General features: G+C 42.2%; 1 protein-coding gene across 10 annotated transcripts in view; it reads right to left on the reverse strand.

Moving 5' to 3' along the window:
• The window catches only part of LOC142074878 (nipped-B-like protein), a 207,820-nt gene that overhangs the window by 87,210 nt on the left and 100,150 nt on the right, over positions 1 to 20,460 (reverse strand). For 8 of the 10 annotated variants that reach the window (XM_075135800.1, XM_075135801.1, XM_075135810.1 and 5 more), the window contains one exon: positions 2,487 to 3,119. The exons of 1 other annotated variant lie outside the window; for it this stretch is intronic. In XM_075135800.1, coding sequence (XP_074991901.1) covers positions 2,487 to 3,119 — 633 coding nt within the window. Of the gene's footprint in view, positions 1 to 557; positions 654 to 2,486; positions 3,120 to 20,460 lie in introns of those variants that run through there. One more of the 10 variants, XM_075135807.1, reaches the window with a different exon arrangement.

Consider the following 20,460-nt stretch of genomic DNA (forward strand, 5'->3'; position numbering starts at 1 on the left):
AAGATGCTTTCATGCAGATTTTATCATGTGCTAGCATCTAGAGTAAGATCTCTAGAGGGACACTTGCTATGTACAGCATCAGCTAGCATTATTTTCTAATTAGACCAAGTACATGCTACAGTCACACTATTTTCTTGACATAATGTGATCTGAAGTTACAGTATATGTACTAAAATGCACAAATGCCAGGCTTTTGCATAAATACAGTAAGCAACTTCACAAAAATGAATGACATATTTAGGAGTTACTGGATATATTTCTAACAGACGTATTCCCATAGGAACAATAGAGGAAGCTTCCTCCTGCAGTCACACCAAACCAAACGGCTATAACTAGAACAATCCCAGAGTGTATAAATTTGCAGACATAGTACAAACTTACAAGCAATGGCAAAAGCATTACCAAAAAATAAGAATCAAATTTCTCCAAGGTAACAGCTTTTCAGGAAATCTGTCCCAAGACTGCTAAAAATCCTTCTACTCAATACTATTCATTCATGGCTGAAACCTCAGCAGCTAAAGTGAAAAGAGCTGCTGTCTAGCATAGGGGCAACTTACCACCAGTGAATAAATGGTGATCATTTGTCCCAATATAAGGCAGCAACTCTTGCACCTGATCCATAGCAATTGCAGGAACTCAGGAAGAACTGAGACCTGTCAGAGGATGCAGGTAGAAGGGAAGCATAAGGTTGGAATCCTTATTTGGTAAGACGGTTATTGAGCAGTGGTGAAAGGGAGAGATCACATTCTATAAAAATCACTCCTTTCCCCAAAAGAAACAAATCGGAGTCTGCCCATGGCTATGAAATTATGGTAAACAAACTTCACAACTAATGTTCAACATCTCCTGAAAGCCAGAACAAAAGAGAAAGAGTGTTTTAGTCTTGCTCTAAGTGTTTGAAGGCTGCTGTGCACCATCAAAAATACACTGCATTTTTTGAGATGCTTCTCAGCTAAAATGTGCTGGAGAATCTACTCGAAGTGTGGGGATATAAAAGTAGCTTTTTAAGTAGTAGAAGACAAACCACAAGCTCTCCATAAATAAATTTAAAATTAGTAGAAGAGATGTAAGCAAAGTAAATTCCGCCATTTCATTAAATCAAAATTAAAGGCAGTAGAGATCTCTTTTGAGGTGAACACCCATTTTCTCCGTATATTCACAAACAATGTTTTCTAACAAGACTTGATTTAGTTACCAAATAAGAAATACCTAAAAAGTTAATCCTTTTAGTAATTGCAACAAGAACATTTACACACACACCCACCCCCCCACACCCCAAACTCACACTCTCTCTCTCTCCAGGCATCTTTAAAACCAGAAAAAAAAAATCTTTGAACAGGGAGAAAACTCGTGCTCTCTCTGCTGGTTAAAGACCCAAACCATATGTAAATTTAGTTGCCTCCACACAAGTATGTCCACAATCGACCATTTTCACCTATGAACTTCCAAAATCAGAATCTGCACCGTTTTCCACTCTGCAAGATTTTTTTTGGGAGTATCTAATAAATTAGCATTATACTATAAAAGATTTTTTTCTCAGAAGTTAAACACAGTGCAGAGGAAGCTTCTGAAAAATACTTATGCTAACCTATCACTATCTACTTTATAAACCACATCTTATCTTCAAGATTTACATGTGGGTTTTGCATCCACTTTTGATATTTCTGAAGCCTAAGACCGTCAAACCAGTTAACAACAGGAAAAAAAAAAAGAAAAAAGAAAAAGAAAAAAAAATCAAAGAGGATATATTCAATGAAATCAGTTAAGACAACCTGTACAGCTACTGAAGTGAAGATCAAACATTTCAGAGGCTCATCTGGTTCTGTGATAGAGACCATATAGATATATGGTAGTTCTCTAAAACTTATAATGCCTACATAATAATTAATATCCAGTTGAACAAACATTGGAGACAATATAGTAGTATATATTACCCAATCATTACAGTGCCTTTAAAAGAATAGATGTGATTTTAATCTAACACCTCCTTCACATTAGGTTCAAACTGGGATATGAATAGAAATGGCATAAAAGAGTTTTCCTGTATTTTCTTAAATTAGGCAACATAGATAGTTAATTAATAATTCAACTACCAAAACTTATTACAAATTTTTACTTATGGTACTGCTGGGATTTTAGAAACTATAAACAACGTCAATTGTACTTCATTCAGTCTCATGGTTCAATATAAGAGTAGCTTAAAAAGAATTTTGAAACATAAGAACTTCACTTTCCATCCATTAAGATCCCAAATAAAGAATACCAGATATTAAAAATATGCATATATGAGAGATTACAGTTCATTGTTGGAGGGGAATGGAGATGAATGTCATAGAACCACCTACACTGAGTAAACAGAATTGAACTATATGACAATGACAGGAAGGTTTTTATATATATATATATATATATATATATATGGGGTTTACATGCATATATATATTTATATAATATATATAGTATATACACACACACAATCCTTTTACCTTTATCTTGCACTTCTTTTGAAAATCGCTCCCTTTCAATAGCTGATTCACGTTCTATCCGCTCAATTTCAGCCAATGCATCCAATTCTACTTCATCATATGACGTTATAGTTCCTTGTTGCGAAACCTGTTGCTGTGTCTGTACCACAGGAGTTTGAGGTTGTTTTGCAGCAACTGAAGTGTTCTGTTGTAAAACAGGCACTTGTTGTGCCTGAAGGAAAGCTGTCTGTTCGTGCTGCGGCAAACACTGAGCAGCGTTTAATGGGCGGTTAACATCCTGTGGAGTAACGGGTGTTTTAGAAGTCTGTCCTGGGTACTGCACATTAAAAGGAATATCACCCTCTGACATACTGCTGTTTTCCAAACCAGAAAGCATATCATCCTGCTGGTCCATATCCGAAGATCTTACACGAGAGAGTCTTAATGTAAGCTTAGTGGAGTCCTTGGAAGGAGAACTAATGATATCATACATTGCAGCTTTTTCAGTCTGGTCTTTTTCATCCTTGCCTAACTTCATTTTCTTTTGTTTCTTTTGCTTTCTTTCTGGAGAATCTAACAATATGTCTGGGGGAACATCTCTAGGTGATGAATAAGGTGGAGGCTGAGATTGTTGGATTAAAGGTTGTCTTGATCCTAGAATAATAATTCAGAAAAACTGAACAGTTATGTTGTTCCATGTTTATATAAAAACACACTAAATATAACCTACATAATTTTAATATGTATTTGTACATATATCCGTGTTCACAAAAGGTCTAAATAAGATTGGTAGGAACCACATCATTCCTAGATCAAGATGTAATCCAGATAGTTGCAGTGTATTTCCTAGGAATTTTAGCCGTCCACTGCAGGTAGAGAAGGGATCATTTCAGAGAAGATGGAACAAAAAACCCACCACCAAAAAAGAATAAATAAAAATAGTACCTGCAGGTTCAGAATATCAACTATTAGAAAATAGTCAGTGAAAGCAAGTTGACTACAGAAAAAGGAAATATCAAAAAGATTCTTAATAAGGTCCAGTGATGAAGACTTAATGATCAGTGTATAGGCATTAGCCATTTCAGCCACACATTTTAAAGTAATTTAAAAAATATATATATTAAAAAATCAAAACATACACAACCTCCTTAACTTTGATTCTGACAGTTCCTTTTCAACCATTTTGTTTGTTTTTTTTTTTAAATTTAGGTAAACTCATTCCAACCTCCCCCACTCATTACTATCTAGAAAAAAATAATTGTCTTAGAGCATTTTTCTATCATTCCCTGCCTTATCTCCCCTCTTTTTTTTCTTTTTTTTTTAAATGTATGAATTTTTATTTCTACATGCACCCATTTCAGGCTTTGAGTATATCTAGAGAAATTTTTAAGAGAGAACATTTTTTATTAAAAACATTCTCCAATTAATCACATTAAATTTTTTGTTCCTCAAATTAAACCAGCTCCCCATAACTGTTACCCAGAAAAAGCTTTGAAAAACAGAGAAGCTTTTCAACCCGTCCCAATTATAATTCTGAGCTATAATTTTTGGCTTAAAAAGGAATACTGGTGTGGGGGAAAAAAAAAAAGAAAAGCCTATTGGCTGGACCAATAGGGCCAGCCTCCTCTTGTTAAACAAAGCAAACATTTATCTGATCCCATTCATCCACTGGGGAATACTGATCTTCAAAAAGCAGTAACTGAGATTATTATTAGTCGTTATGTTTTAGGTCATCATAGGTCAATACTTCTAACAACACTCAAAAACTAATTGGAATACAAGTCCCCATGTACTTCATTCAAGATACACCACTAAACAAGAAAGCAGCTTTATTCTGAAGCTTAAATTTCTATCAGATATTTTAAGAAATATTAAGAATCATTAAGCAATGTACTGACCTGTAGATGAAAAAAAGAATGGATACCTCTAGCAAAGCTTCAATTCAAATGAAAGGTGTGCCTTTACTGATGACTTCTTTGCACAGACTACTATATTTATTTTCTCTCCCTAGTACATTCTGTGAGAAGTCCTATAACCTCTGTATGTAGAGCAGGGTATAAAATGGGTTTATCTTACCTTTCTTGACCATCAGCAACAACTCCATATTCTGCCAATAAAATCCACAATGTTGGGAAGCCCTGTTTTGACTCATCCTGATTCTCAAGATCTTTTCACTACTCCATTTCCCCTCCTCAAATTAGACACCACACTCAATCACTAGTACTGAAGACCTGGCTACACCCTATGAAGATCTCACACTTGCCTTCCACCAGAGATTCCTATTCTTGTGATGGCCCCTCCACACATACACACACACTACTCCTAATTACTGTCTCTTTAGACAATAATTTACAAGATTGTCTCAGTGTAATGTATAGCAGAAACCATTAGCTACTAATTTCTTTTAAGGCAATGACTGCCACTCACTGGAAATACAGGCTGCATTTTTATTTCTACAAATATTAGAGGCAGCTCAAAACTTTTCAAAGAGATCTTACTGACATCTTACTCTTGAATTATCTCTTAAATGAATACTTCTGAAGTTGCAACAATGGAACATTTACCGTTTTTCACAGTTACACTTCAAATAGAGGACACGGATTTGACTCTCCCTTATCCTAAACTTTGACTTATCCTAAAATTTGACAAAATTGTTCTGATTTGTATTCATTTGGTATTTCTCATGCTGAAAAATAACACTGCAGCAACAGATAAGGTGGTTCTTTTTATCTTTGGGTAGACCTGAGGAAGTCAGAAGGATTTCAGCGCATTCCATTGAACGTACTTAGAATCCAGTAAATGAAAAAACAAAAGTAAAGTTTTCCCTCTCCTAGGCAGCACTACAAATAGCTATTTGAAAGTATCTTCCTCCTGAAGGAAATTCCTGAAAGGTGTTGACAGTAAGACCTATAAGCGGCATTTTAAGAGTACATGTTCTGGCAATAACTTCACATATTTCCAAAATGTCTAATGATGGCTAAGCCTCTGGCAACAAAGCAGCTTAGAAGCTACAATACCTATGTACTGAGGTGAAAAGAAATTGAAAAAGATGAAGCATTCTGTAACAGTTTCATTCTACCACAGACATTAACAGTTTTGAACAGGTATCACACATTGAACATGTACCACATTCTGCTGGATGCTTAGAATTCAGACAAAACATCACCCATTAGAGAGAGAGTTGTGCATATTACTGTTGAAGTCAGTCTGGAATATTTCCTATAGGGGAAGGCTTGAGCCATTATATGTCTGAGAACAAAGCTCTTAAAAGACTTGCTGATAACAGAAGAAATGTTTTTATGGAAAGAATACACAGACAGACAGGTATGATCTTATTTGCTGAACCAGTCGAGATTCGAAGGTTGAGAAGATCTGTTCTACAAAATGCTGTCAATGTAGTAAATCATACAATGATCTTCGGAAATTATCTTTGGGAATTAACCAAATTTCAGAATATTCTTTTAGAATAGAGAAATATGCAGGCAGATTTTGAGTCTAAATCTAGGGCTGTGCGGTAATTCAGGAAAAAATAACTGACTTTCTGTCATTGATATTCCATAGTATCAGTAAAAAAACGTTGTACAAACTCTTTTTGTATGGCAGGAATATGTAAAACTTGTGAGATAAAAAGAGATTCTCCACTGATTTGGGAAGGTCATTGTATCATTACTGAACAGCTGTCCTGGTTTCGGCTGGGATAGGGTTAAATTTCTTCCTAGTGCTGTGTTTTGGATTTAGTATGAGGAGAATGTTGATAACACACTGATGTTTTCAGTTGTTGCTAAGTGCCCTCCTAGTCCAAGGACAGCTCCCATGCTTACTGACTGAGCTAGGTACACAAGATGGGAGGGAACATAATCAGGACAGCCAGCCCAGCTGGCTAATGGGGTATTCCATACCATGTGACATCATGCTCAGTATATGAAGGGTAGGCGTGATCCAGGAAGTACTGATTGCTACTTGGTTATCGGTCAGCGCGGGTGGTGAGCAATTGCATTGTGCATCACTCATTTTGTATATTTTATCATTATCATTATTATTTTCCCTTTTTTTCCCTGTTTTATTAAACTGTCTTTATCTCAACCCACGAGTTTTTCTCACTCTTACCCTTCCGATTCTCTCCCCGTCCCGCTGGGGGTGGGGGGAGTGAGTGAGCGGCTGCGTGGTATTTGGCTGCCTGCCAGGTTAAACCACGACAGTCCCTTTTGGCGCCCAACGTGGGGCACGAAGGGTTGAGATAACGACACATCTGACCCGAACGGGTTAAAACAAATTTGTTATAAGCATTCATTATATCAGTTTAGTACTCGATGTTCACAATGTTGATTTATTTGCTCTCAGAGTTTTTGGATCTGTTCTTGCAGTTTTGGTATGTAGCACCTTACTGGCTGTCTATACTGCTGATTATCAGTTTTTATGTGGGGTTGGTCATCTCTGGGAAATGGATTAAGGTCATTGCTTTGCTATACTGTGTGACCTGGCTTTATGTTATGATAAAATTATTGGTCACGAGCCTGTACTCAGCACTGCCATCATTCCTGTTCTTCGGGAGCTATCTTTTGGAAACTATTAATAATTACACTTCTTACGTCTTCACCTCAGAGGATGAATTTAGGGGGGAGACAGGATGGGACACTTTCTCCCACTTGTTCACCTTCCCCTCCATATCGTCAGAAACTCCTTTTTCTTCTATCCTCTTCACAAAGATGTCCACAATATTCCCTGAGAATTTTGAATATCCTTGGGATGTTCAAACAAGCATGATCATATTGCTATGTCTCCTGAATGTGGTTCAGGCCTTGTTTAGAGTTAAACAACTATTCAGGAATACTGTCCAGAGATCAACCCCAGCAACAGATACAGTGACTACTCAAACCCCCACGACAGGCACTGTAGCTACTTAAACCCGCACGACAACCACCGTGGCTACTTCAACCCCCACAACAACCACTATGGCTACTCAGACCCCGGCAACAGTCACTACAGTTACTTTAACCCCCGCAACAGGCACTGCAGCTACTCAAACTCCGCCAACAGTCACTGCAGTTACTCCAACCAGTGCGACAAGCACTGCAGCCACTCAAACCCTGGCAACAGTCACTACAAATACTCCAACCCCCGCGACAGGCACTGCAGCTACCCAAACCCTCGCGACGGGTACTACAGCTGAACCAGAGGACCAACCGTCGCTGGTATCCGTCGCCCCTGTACAGAAGAAGAAATCTTTGAAGCGGAAGTCAGGTCGTGTAGAAAAGGATGATGGAAAAGCAGGGACATCACGAGGAGGGGAGGAGGAAGAGGAAGAACTCATAAACGAGACGGAAACCACCCGATCCCTATCCCTGAGCGAGTTGCGAGATATGCGGAAAAATTTCGGCCGTCGTCCAGGCGAGCATATTGTTACCTGGCTGCTCCGATGCTGGGATAATGGGGCCAGTAGCCTGGAATTAGAGGGGAAGGAGGCCAAACAGCTGGGATCCCTTGCTAGGGAAGCGGGTATTGACAAAGCAATCGGAAAAGGGACACAGGTCCTCAGCCTTTGGAGGCGACTGCTGTCAGGCATGAAGGAAAGGTATCCCTTCAAGGAAGATGTTATATATCGTCCAGGCAAATGGACCACTATGGAGAGAGGCATCCAGTACCTGAGAGAACTAGGCATGCTGGAGGTGGTTTATAGTGACCTGGATGACGCCCGAACACCCAAAGATCCAGATGACGTCCAGTGCACCCGACCCATGTGGCGGAAGTTGGTACGGAGCGCACCAGCATCGTATGCCAGTTCGTTGGCAGTACTGTGCTGGAAAGAGGAAGAAGCACCAACGGTGGATGAGGTGGTTAGCAGACTTCGGGACTTTGAAGAAACTATCCCTTGTCTCGGCTGTGGAGAAACTGTCCCGGGAGGTCCAGCAACTCAAAGAGGATATGTCCTATTCTCCACCTGTACGGATCAGTATCTCAGCCATTAGGAGTCAGCGTTCTTCTGCTCAAGAGAGAGGATATAGAAAGTACACACCACGGGACACCCTGTGGTTTTACCTGCGTGACCACGGAGAGGACATGAGGCAGTGGGATGGAAAACCTACCTTGACCCTAGAGGCAGGGGTACGTGAGTTGCAAGGAAAAACAATCACACAAGGGGGTTCTCCCAGGAAAAATGCTGCTCCAGTTGTCAGGAAAAACCTGTCTCACGACGGTCCAGTTTCCAGTGAACAGTTCCCCAGACAGAGTAGAAGGGCTGATCTTACTTTGGTTTGTAATTGCAATGAAGAAATTCATGACTCACGTTTGCAAGAAGTGAGAGATGGATACTATGACCAGAACTAGAGGGGCCCTGCCTCCAGCCAGGTGGAGGAAAGGGACAACCGGGTTTACTGGACTGTGTGGATTCAATGGCCTGGCACATCAGACCCACAGGAGTATAAGGCTCTCGTAGACACCGGTGCACAGTGTACCCTGATGCCATCAAACTATAAAGGGGCAGAACCCATTTGTATTTCTGGAGTGACAGGGGGATCCCAAGAGTTAACTGTATTGGAGGCCGAAGTGAGCCTGACCGGGAATGAGTGGCAGAAGCACCCCATTGTGACTGCCCAGAGGCTCCGTGCATCCTTGGCATAGACTACCTCAGGAGAGGGTATTTCAAGGACCCAAAAGGGTACCGGTGGGCTTTTGGTATAGCTGCCCTGGAGGCGGAGGGAATTAAACAGCTGTCCACCTTGCCTGGTCTCTCGGAGGACCCTTCTGTTGTGGGGTTGCTGAGGGTTGAAGAACAACAAGTACCAATCGCTACCACAACAGTGCACCGGCGACAATATCGCACCAACCGAGACTCTCTGATCCCCATCCATGAGCTGATTCGTCGACTGGAGAGCCAAGGAGTGATCAGCAAGACTCGCTCACCCTTTAACAGTCCCATATGGCCAGTGCGAAAGTCTAATGGAGACTTAAGACTAACAGTAGACTATCGTGGCCTGAACGAAGTCCCGCCGCCACTGAGTGCTGCCCTGCCGGACATGCTAGAACTTCAATACGAACTGGAGTCGAAGGCAGCCAAGTGGTACGCCACAACTAACATTGCTAATGCCTTCTTCTCCATCCCTTTGGCGGCAGAGTGCAGGCCACAGTTTGCTTTCACTTGGAGGGGCGTCCAGTACACCTGGAACCGACTGCCCCAGGGGTGGAAACACAGCCCTACCATTTGCCATGGACTGATCCACACTGCACTGGAACAGGGTGAGGCCCCAGAACACCTGCAATACATTGATGACATCATCGTGTGGGGCAACACAGCAGAAGAATTTTTTGAGAAAGGGAAGAAAATAATTCAAATCCTTTTGAAATCTGGTTTTGCCATAAAACAAAGTAAGGTCAAGGGACCTGCACAGGACATCCAGTTTTTAGGAATAAAATGGCAAGATGGACGTCGTCAGATCCCAACAGATGTGATCAACAAAATAACAGCCATGTCCCCACCAACTAGCAAAAAGGAAACACAAGCTTTCTTAGGCGTTGTGGGCTTTTGGAGAATGCATATTCCAGATTACAGTCAGATCATAAGCCCTCTCTATCAAGTGACCAGGAAGAAGAACGACTTCAAATGGGGCCCTGAGCAGCGACAAGCCTTTGAACAAATTAAACAGGAGATAGTTCATGCAGTAGCCCTTGGGCCAGTCCGTGCAGGACAAGATGTAAAGAATGTGCTCTACACCGCAGCCGGGGAGAATGGCCCTACCTGGAGCCTCTGGCAGAAAGCACCAGGGGAGACTCGAGGTCGACCCTTAGGGTTCTGGAGTCGGAGATACAGAGGATCCGAGGCCCGCTACACTCCAACTGAGAAGGAGATATTGGCAGCATATGAAGGGATTCGAGCTGCTTCGGAAGTGGTTGGTACTGAAGCACAGCTCCTCCTGGCACCCCGACTACCCGTGCTGGGCTGGATGTTCAAAGGGAGCGTCCCCTCTACACATCATGCAACTGATGCTACGTGGAGTAAGTGGGTCGCACTGATCACACAACGGGCCCGAATAGGAAACCCCAGTCGCCCAGGAATCTTGGAGGTGATCACGAACTGGCCAGAAGGCAAAGATTTTGGCATATCCACAGAGAAGGAGGTGACACGTGCTGAAGAAGCCCCACTGTATAACAAACTACCAGAAAACGAGAAGAAATATGCCCTGTTCACTGATGGGTCCTGTCGCCTTGTGGGAAAACATCGGAGATGGAAAGCTGCTGTATGGAGTCCTATACGCCAAGTTGCAGAAACTGCTGAAGGAGAAGGTGAATCGAGCCAGTTTGCAGAGGTGAAAGCCATCCAGCTGGCCTTGGACATTGCTGAACGAGAAAAATGGCCAGTACTTCATCTCTATACTGACTCATGGATGGTGGCAAATGCCCTGTGGGGGTGGTTGCAGCAGTGGAAGCAGAACAACTGGCAGCGCAGAGGGAAACCCATCTGGGCTGCCGCATTGTGGCAAGATATTGCTGCCCGGGTAGAGAACCTGACTGTAAAAGTACGTCACGTAGATGCTCACGTGCCCAAGAGTCGGGCCACTGAGGAACATCAAAACAACCAGCAGGTGGACCAGGCTGCTAAGATTGAAGTGGCCCAGGTGGATTTGGACTGGCAACATAAGGGTGAATTATTTATAGCTCGGTGGGCCCATGACGCGTCAGGCCATCAAGGAAGAGATGCAACATACAGATGGGCTTGTGATCGAGGGGTGGACTTGACCATGGACGCTATTGCACAGGTTATCCATGAATGTGAAACGTGCGCTGCAATTAAACAAGCCAAGCGAGTAAAGCCTCTTTGGTATGGAGAACGATGGTTGAAATATAAATATGGGGAGACCTGGCAGATTGATTATATCACACTCCCACAAACGCCCCACGGCAAGCGCTATGTGCTCACCATGGTGGAAGCAACCACCGGCTGGCTGGAAACATACCCTGTGCCCCATGCCACCACCAGGAACACCATCCTGGGCCTTGAAAAGCAAGTCCTATGGCGACATGGCACCCCAGAAAGAATTGAGTCAGACAACGGGACTCCTTTCCGAAACACCCTCATGGACACCTGGGCCAAAGAGCATGGCATTGAGTGGGTCTATCACATCCCCTACCATGCACCAGCCTCTGGGAAAATCGAACGATACAATGGGCTGCTAAAGACTACGCTGAGAGCAATGGGTGGTGGGACATTCAAACATTGGGACACACATTTAGCAAAGGCCACCTGGTTAGTCAATACCAGGGGATCTGCCAATCGAGCTGGCCCTGCCCAATCAAGACTCTTACGTACTATAGATGGAGATAAAGTCCCTGTCGTGCACATAAGGAATATGCTGGGGAAGACAGTCTGGGTTACTCCTGCCTCTGGCAAGGGAAAACCCATCCGTGGGATTGCTTTTGCTCAAGGACCTGGGTACACTTGGTGGGTGATGCGAAAGGATGGGGAGGTCCGGTGTGTACCTCAAGGGGATTTGATTTTGGGTGAAAATAGCCAATGAACTGAATTTTGATGTCAACTGTTACATGATATTGTATATCATTATTTCTATGATATAGCAGTGGTATAGCAGTGAAAATCACCCAGATTAGTGAAGAATGAACTAACTCCGATGAAACCGAGCAAAGTGCAACGATGATAGAACTGGACGAGCGCAGCAGTACCGAAATGAGAACTGGCTTCAGGATGCAACGGCCCAACACCGCACACCATCTCTTCGGCCCTGAAAGACTGTTATGACAGATGGAGCCCAAAGTCATGGACTAAATGAACTCAATGGACATTTTAGAGGGATGGCCCATAGACCGAGGGAATGATATCTGTGCGTGCATATATATATATGTGTGTATATATAAAGAAAGATAGTGGTGGTTAATTGAAATGTATTAAAAAAAGATGTGAGACCTAAGCACGACGTAAATGGTATGGAATAAGGGGTGGATACTGTCCTGGTTTCGGCTGGGATAGGGTTAAATTTCTTCCTAGTGCTGTGTTTTGGATTTAGTATGAGGAGAATGTTGATAACACACTGATGTTTTCAGTTGTTGCTAAGTGCCCTCCTAGTCCAAGGACAGCTCCCGTGCCTACTGACTGAGCTAGGTACACAAGATGGGAGGGAACATAATCAGGACAGCCAGCCCAGCTGGCTAATGGGGTATTCCATACCATGTGACGTCATGCTCAGTATATGAAGGGTAGGCGTGATCCAGGAAGTACCGATCGCTACTTGGTTATTGGTCAGCGCGGGTGGTGAGCAATTGCATTGTGCATCACTCATTTTGTGTATTTTATCATTATCATTATTATTTTCCCTTATTTTCCCTGTTCTATTAAACTGTCTTTATCTCAACCCACGAGTTTTTCTCACTCTTACCCTTCCGATTCTCTCCCCGTCCCGCTGGGGGTGGGGGGAGTGAGTGAGCGGCTGCGTGGTATTTGGCTGCCTGCCAGGTTAAACCACGACAACAGCAAATACTGATGGTCATCCAGATAATGCCAAATGTAGCTGCGAAGCAGGTAACATCATAGGAAATAAGGCCTCTACAGAGAACAAATACACCCATCAACAATACCTCCACAGTCTTTCAGTAACAGTCATCCTGACCACCCATGATAATCCTGGGACTGGTTCTCTGTACTAATTAGTTTTCCTACTGATTCCTAGTGGTAGATGGCACTGAGTATGGAAGAAGTTTTATCAACTACTGCAGCAATTTGTAAACACTTTTTTTTCTGTGACTCTTGACTGATTTCTTATCATCTCCTTTATAATGCAACCAACTATAACATGCATTGCATTGACAGTAACTTAGTCGTCTTAAAAACATAAAGTTTCAAAAACACTACTTGTTTGTTTAGCATGGAATAGCTTCACTTGCTCATTGTACATCAGTAACTTGGGTAGCAAACAAATAAGCTTCTGTCCAGGAGATAGCACACATCACTGACATCTAAATCTTACAGTTTCTGTCTGCACACTTTCTAATTATGCCACAGTACTCTGCACAGAGCTGTAAAAGAAACTCCTCCTTACCTTCTAACATACCCTTACAGAATAGGTACGAGGCCCTGGGTATGGTAGACAAAGCGCATCGTGAGATAGAAGAGGAGGAACCTATGCAAGCAGTCTTGCCAAGGTCAGAGAGACCAACCCCTTGCAACAAGACCTGCATTAAGACCAGCGCCAAGAAGAAACAACGGTGAGTTATGGTCATTGGTGACTCCCTCCTGTGCAGAACAGAAGCACCCGTTTGCACACCAGTCCCTCTTTTCAAGGAAGTTTGCTCCCTCCCTGGGGCCCAAATCAGAGATGTCACCAGACGACTGAAAAGCTTAGTACAGCCTTCGGACTATTACCCACTCCTGCTCTTTCATGTGTTTACTAATGATATTGCAACAAAAAGTCTAAGGTCAATCAAAAGAGATTTCAGGGCCCTGGGAAGAATGCTAAAATTTTCAGGAGCACAAGTAGTGTTTTCCTCAATCCTCCCAGTAATGGGGAGAGACTTTGGAAGAAACAGACGAGCCCAAGACATCAATACCTGGCTCCAGGACTGGTGCCTCCACCAAAACTTTGGGTTTTTAAACCACAGAAGAGTCTTCGAGGTACAAGGTATGCTGGGGCCTGACGGGATCCACCTGTCCCGATGGGGAAAACACATCTTTGGGTGTAAGCTAGTGGGACTGACTGAGAGGGCTTTAAACTAGAATCCATGGGGGAAGGGGATACCAACAGGATTGCAGTAGGTTGGCATGGCATCGCCTGAGGGTGGCAATGCTAGTGGGAATGTTTACACTGCTCCTGGGAGCACGGAAGTTTCAGGAGTATATCTGAAACGCTTCTACATCAACGCACGCAGTATGAGAAACAAACAGGATGAACTGGAAGCCTTGGTCCATTCCCAGAGCTATGATATCATTGGTATTAGTGAGACTTGGTGGAATGAGTCCCACGATTGGAGTGCTGGGATGGAAGGCTACAGGCTGTTCAGGAGGGATAGGCAGGGCAGGCGAGGTGGAGGTGTCGCACTATATGTAAGGGAGAGGTTTGATTGTACAGCCCTTACAGTTAGGTATGATGTGGTCAAGAGCCTCTGGGTGAGGATTAGGGGGATGGAAAACAAGGGAGATGTCATAGTGGGTGTCTACTATCGATCGCCCAGCCAGGATGACAGCACTGATGAGTTATTCTACAGGCAATTAGGAGAAATCTCTGGATCGGTAGCCCTTGTCCCTATGGGAGATTTCAACTTCCCAGACATCAGCTGGAAATACCATACTGCTGTGACGAGCAAGTCTGAGAAATTCCTGAAGTTTGTGGGAGATAATTTCTTGTCACAAGTACTCAGGGAGCTAACTAGGAAAGATGCCCTCCTAGACTTGTTGTTTGTGAATAGACAAGGACTCATGGGAGATGTCATGGTAGGTGGCTGTCTTGGCCACAGTGATCACGAAATGGCTGAGTTTAAAATTTTTGGTGTAATGAGAAAAAAGGTCAGAAGAGTTGCTACTCTGTATTTCAAGTGAGCAAACTTTAAGCTACTCAGGGAGCTGCTTAGCAGTGTCCCCTCGGAATCTGCTTTTGAGGGCTTAGGGGTCCATGAGTGCTGGTCATTTTTTAAGAACCACCTTTTAGAAGCACAGGAGCAGGCAATCCCATTGTGTCGAAAGTCAAGCAAGCAGGGCAGAAGACCGGCTTGGCTGAACAGGGAACTCCTCTTGGAACTCAGGAGGAAAAAGAAATGGTATGATTTCTGGAAGCAAGGTCAGGCTTTGCAGGAAGATTACAGAGCCGTGGTTCGTATATGCAGGGAGAAGACACGAAAGGCCAAAGCTCAACTAGAGTTGAAACTGGCCAGTGTTGTGTCAGACAACAAGAAAGGCTGTTCTAAGTACGTTAATAGCAAGAGGAGGTCTAGAGAAAACATTGGACCGGTATTTGTTGAAGATGGTCACCTGACAAACAGGGATGAAGAAAAAGCGGAGGCATTCAATGCTTTTTTTGCCTCAGTCTTCAATAATACTTATAGACCTTGGGCTGCCCAGTCCTCTGAGTTGGAGGACCATGACTGCGGGAACGTAATTTCCACTTGTGGACACTGAAATTGTAAGGGACCAGCTGTATCAGCTGAATGTTCACAAGTCCATTGGGGCTGATGGGATTCATCCCAGAGTACTGAAGGAGCTAGTGGATGTTATGGCAGGACCCCTCTCGGTCATCTGCCAAAGGTCTTGGGAGTCTGGGGAGGTCCCCGATGACTGGAACCTAGCCGACGTTGTTCCAATTTACAAGAAGGGCGTGAGGGAAGACCCAGGAAACTACAGACCTGTTAGTCTAACCTCAGGACCTGGAAAAATTATGGAGAAGATCATACTGGGTGCTATTGAAAGGCATTTAAAGGACAATGCAATCATCAGGCACAGTCAACATGGGTTCACAAAGGGAAAGTCCTGTTTAACTCATTTGATATCCTTCTATGATAAGGTCACCTGCCTAGCGGATGAAGGGAAAGCGGTGGATGTAGTTTTTCCTGGATTTTAGTAAGGCTTTTGATACTGTCCCTCACAGCATCCTTCTGGACAAGTTGTCCAACTGTGAGATGAGCAGGTGCACGGTGCGCTGGGTGAAGAACTGGCTGAATAGCAGGGCTCAAAGGGTTGTTGTGAATGGGCTACATCTGGCTAGCAACCGGTCACCAGTAGTGTTCCTCAGGGCTCAATCCTAGGGCCAGTTCTCTTCAATATTTTTATCAACGATCTGGATGCAGGAGTTGAACGCACCATTAGCAAGTTTGCTGATGATACCAAACTGGGAGGCGCTTTTGACTCTCTCAAGGGATAAGAAGCCTTGCAGAGGGATCTAGATAGATCAGAGCATTGGGCAATCAATTAATGGCATGAAATTTAACAAGCCCCAGTGCCGGATCCTGCACCTGGGACAGAGTAACGCCAGGCACAAGTATAAATTGGGAGAAGAATGGCTGGAGAGCAGCCCTGCAGAAAGGGATCTGGGGGTGCTGGTTGACAGCAGGCTCAATATGAGTCAGCCGCGTGCCCTGGCAGCCAAGAGGGCAAAACCACATTCTGGAGTGCATCAAACACAGTATAACCAGCTGGTCAAAAGAGGCGATTATCCTGCTGTATTTAGTGTTGGTGCAGCCTCACCTTGAGTACTGTGTGCAGTTCTGGGCCCCACAATTTAGGAAGGATGTGAAGGTCCTTGAATGTGTCCAGAGGAGGGCAACAAAGTTGGTGAAAGGCCTGGAAGGCATGTCCTGTGAGGAGCGGCTAAGGACTCTGGGGTTGTCTAGTTTGGAGAAAAGGAGACTGAGGGGCGACCTCATTGCTCTCTACAGCTTCCTGAGGAGGGGAAGTGGAGAGGGAGGTGCTGATCTCTTCTCCCTGGTACCCAGTGATAGGATGCATGGGAATGGCTCAAAGCTGCGTCAGGGGAGGTTTAGACTGGACATTAGGAAGCATTTCTTTACTGAGAGGGTGGTCAGGCTTCCTAGAGAGGTGGTCAATGCCCCAAGCCTGTCAGTGTTTGAGAGGCATTTGGACAATGCCCTTAATAACATGCTTTAACTTTTGGTCAGCCCTGAATTGGTCAGGCAGTTGGACTAGATGATCATTGTCGGTCCCTTCCAACTGAAATATTCTATTCCATTCTACTCGCATCTTATTTAAACATTCATGATACTTTCTGTGATCATCTCTGAGCCTCTTCAGAGCAAAGACCACTCGCCTTTTAAAGCTGATGCACCAAAGTCCCACCACTGGTCACATTCTTTGTTGTGATCCACATGGTTAAAAAACAACTATTAAGGTTACCAGGAACTTAGGATTCACATATTTTAAAGAATTTTAAAGAATTATTAGCTTTCCACTTGCACAACAACAACTTCAAAAGGGTCAATCGAAATAGTATCTCCATATTCCTTTAAATCCCTTGCAGGTAAAGGTTCCCAGATGTTGAAAGAAAGCGTTTCACCCATCCTACATGCTCTTTTGCCAGAAGTATTGTTCCCTATGCATGGAAAGCCAGAAAAAAACTACTAGTGAACAAATGAAGACTGATGGCTAATACTTGGTTCATAGCACACTGGAAAGAAACATCAGGAACATTCAAGTGCTACGCCTTTTTAAATCCATAGCAAAGTGATCCTCGAGACTCCAGGAACATTATTTAAGTGGGTACCAAATTGTTGTTTGTCAAACCTGGACACAGCATTCCAGACTTTTTACTGAAAAGTCTTTTGAAAGAGAGGCTTTAATGAATGCATATTTTCTACATGTGGATTATTAGACTTCACATCTGAGTAATTATTCTGTAAATAAGTTCTTGAAGGCAGAAGCTGGAGAAGGAGAAGACTAGAGTATCCATATTGCACTCATACTGATGTTTGTCTGTTGGAAAAAGCTGAGAACCTGGTGATGACAGATCCTGAGGAACATTCACACACTACTGCCAAATATTTTAAGAGACTGCAGTTACAATGTGTAAATGGAAAAGTCTCATTTTTTTTAATTTAATATGATCCTATTTACCACCTTGACATAAATTGAGTGTTTTCATGAAAATGGGATCAGACAAATTCACCCTGGAACCCTGGCTAAACCAATCTCAGAATTGGTAATAATCATCCTGAGAATTTGTGCCTCCAGCAGATTCAAAAGGGAAAAACAGTCCCCTCAAAAGGATGGTAAAGGACTGCCCAGAGTATTATACATAGTCTGTATGATTTAAGTACATACTAGAAGAACAATTTCTCTATAAGGATTGAGATAATAACAAAGAGGTAGTATTCCAAAGTGAATTTGTTAAGAATAAGTATCATCAAATCAAAATAATTTTATTCTGTAAAGCAATAGGTCTTGTGGATTAAGGAGAACCGAGTGTCATGCCTGGACTTTAGCATGGCTTTCTATATAGCTTCTCATAACAATTTCACTAAGAAGCTGAGGAAGTATGGTCTAGACAAAAATACTGCAAGATTGCAGTATACCCTATTGCAAAACTGTGTTCAGAGTATCAGTTGTTCTTGGTAAAAATGGATGAACGGAGTATAGGTGAACAAGTGCAGCTTTCCAGAGCACTTCTTAAGAATAGTAGTATAAAATATTTGTCATTAATAACTTTTCGTGTATCAGAATTAAAGAGTATTTTATTAATCTAAAGATCATAACGAGCTTTTGGTGTCAAGCGTTTGAGAGAGAGGCCCACAACTGCTTTTAAAAACAGAATCAAAATTTACAGTTTTCTTGACTAATTGCAATAACCTTTTGAAACAAAAGAAATTCAGTAAGAAGCAGCACAAACTTTTTATTCATCCTGAGAAAGAGCAATTGTAACAACATGAGAGGAAGATAGATAAGCTCTACAGAAAGACAGCAATATAACAATAACAGCTTGCAACATGAATCTAAGTTATCACCAAAGAGCAGCTATATTCATATATAACAGTAGTATCATATAAGGTCTTCTACAGTACTTTTCTGACTACTCATCCTTCTAAGTCTTCAAATAGAGTTTTATCTATGACTTAGGGCAGTACAACATCAAGACAAATGCAGACCAATTAGAATTCAGATAAAAACATCAAAGAATTAAAAGCTCAGAAATTATTACTTATGTAAAGATGATAGAAAGAAACTGCACTGTTCAGTCTGTAGAAGATTAGATTAGTGCAAGGCACGATAACATTCTTTGATATGTAAATGATTGCTATTAAAAAAAAAAAGACGTGAATTGTTTTTCCTTGCCCACTGGAAAGAACTCAAGAAGCGTCATGCCTAACTGCAACAAAAATGATTCAGGCAAAGCATTAGGAGAAAAGCTTTCTAGCACTAAGAATTTGAACAGGTTGCATGGCAAGAGTAAGGAAACTCCATTACTGACATTTTAACAAAAAAAATAGATTGAAGTTATTGGGAGTGATACTGGTACAGCTCATCCAACATGAAGGTATGAATATGGAAAGCCCCCAAGCCCTTTCCTGCTGTATTTTCTAAAAAACTGGAAATCTTCCCAAGTTTTGTACTAGATATAAATAAATTATTACTTATTTTGATTAACAGACTATATTGACATTCATTTTCAAAGAGCATAACTTAATTTAAAATTCAAACTTAAAAGGGATAGCATATGAGACAGACAAAGAACAACATACATTTGGGAGGTTTTTCAGGACAAATTATATTCACTTTCCACATACTCTTTCAATAATTTTCAGGGAAGAGTCCCACCACTTTCTCCAGAGCTTCAAATGCCTCATGAAAAACCTCAGCTTTGGCTGTTCTAGCTTAGAACTGCTGTATTCAGAAGCACCCTTGAGTAAAAAGTTAAGACTTGAAGAAAGAAACAAGAATGAATGTTTATTTTGGCCCTGTCAGAAAATATCTTTGAATAAATTTCTTCCACCTTTCTTTTGAAGGAGAGAGGGTGAGATGATAATTTTTCTTAACAAGTACCTTTGAGAGCACTGAAGTCTGTACTATAGACTTGAGAAGATTCCTAATTCTTCTTGCCACCCACTATACATTCAAAGACCAAGTGTAGAGGAATCTCTCTGGAGAAGTCCTATAAATCCCTAAGAAAATAAAAGTAATCTTTCCAAATTATTCAGAAAATAATCAAGTACCCATTAACAATTTCTGGAGGGAATACAACTTATTTCTGGAAAAGAGTGCAAAATTATATAGTTTCATAAGGGTTGTTGCTATTCCTTACAGATGTTTTCCCAGGAGTTTAGGAAACTGTATGGAAAGGGGACTGTAAATATATGAACTCTTCTCTTTGGAGAGCAATGGATTAAAACCATTGTGGAAGGCTTTTCTTTATACAGATCTTTAGAAGTTGTCTTAATTAAAAAAAAAAAAAAAATCTTTTCTGAGATTCCAGAGTAGTGGAAAAGTAGAACAAATGGATAAAGGATTTTGATGAGTAATCGATCTTGGGTAATGGATACCACAGAATATTTTGTGAGC

This window comes from Calonectris borealis, chromosome W (genome assembly GCF_964195595.1).
Source record: "Calonectris borealis chromosome W, bCalBor7.hap1.2, whole genome shotgun sequence".
Classification (NCBI taxonomy): Eukaryota; Metazoa; Chordata; class Aves; order Procellariiformes; family Procellariidae; genus Calonectris; species Calonectris borealis.